Source organism: Penaeus monodon, chromosome 20 (genome assembly GCF_015228065.2).
Source record: "Penaeus monodon isolate SGIC_2016 chromosome 20, NSTDA_Pmon_1, whole genome shotgun sequence".
Lineage (NCBI taxonomy): Eukaryota > Metazoa > Arthropoda > Malacostraca > Decapoda > Penaeidae > Penaeus > Penaeus monodon.
Genome location: NC_051405.1, coordinates 12977880 through 12978459, shown reverse-complemented (window position 1 = coordinate 12978459; position 580 = coordinate 12977880). Strand labels below are relative to the sequence as shown.

The 580-nt window shown below is 33.4% G+C and overlaps 1 protein-coding gene across 1 annotated transcript in view; it reads right to left on the bottom strand.

Annotated features, from left to right (window-relative positions):
* LOC119585640 (EH domain-binding protein 1-like) overlaps positions 1 to 580 on the bottom strand; it is a gene marked incomplete in the record, with an annotated part of 320960 nt that overhangs the window by 163893 nt on the left and 156487 nt on the right. The window contains 1 exon segment of the mRNA XM_037934314.1: positions 382 to 475. Coding sequence (XP_037790242.1) covers positions 382 to 475 — 94 coding nt within the window.

Genomic DNA, 580 nt, shown 5'->3' with positions numbered 1-580 from the left:
CTATACTATATTTGCCCTACTAAGACCTTTCAGCATTAAGAAAGACCTTCCCTTTATTCTATTTTGCTGCCTCCTCCACGTCTCACTGACTCACACTTGTGTCACGTCTCTTTACATCTCAAAAATAATAATAAAAAAAAATTATTTTCATTTAACTCATTTTTCCACATCCTGTTAAAAAAAATATGAGCAATTGTAATGACAAACAGTGGATAGCAGTCAAGTCACTTTTCATTCTTCAGACTACCACTACTTGAAAAAATGAAGTGCATCTAATAAAGAATAAATGCCCTCAATTTTAGGTATTTCTAGTGCAATTCACTCTAATGGAATAATAATGTCTCTGGGTCACAGCAAAATGTCCAGCAAACCTAAACCTACCTCTTCAGAAGGTGAAGTTGGAGGAGATCTTGGTGACTGTGAATTTCTGTTGTTTTGGTTGAAGGTATCATCATTGTGAGAAGTGTCTTGTTGACTGAAAAATATATATATATTATACAAATTGATTGTCTGCTTTATCTGAACAAAGAACTTCTACAAAGAAATAATCTTCTTTTAACCTCCATTCTCTTACTGAGTG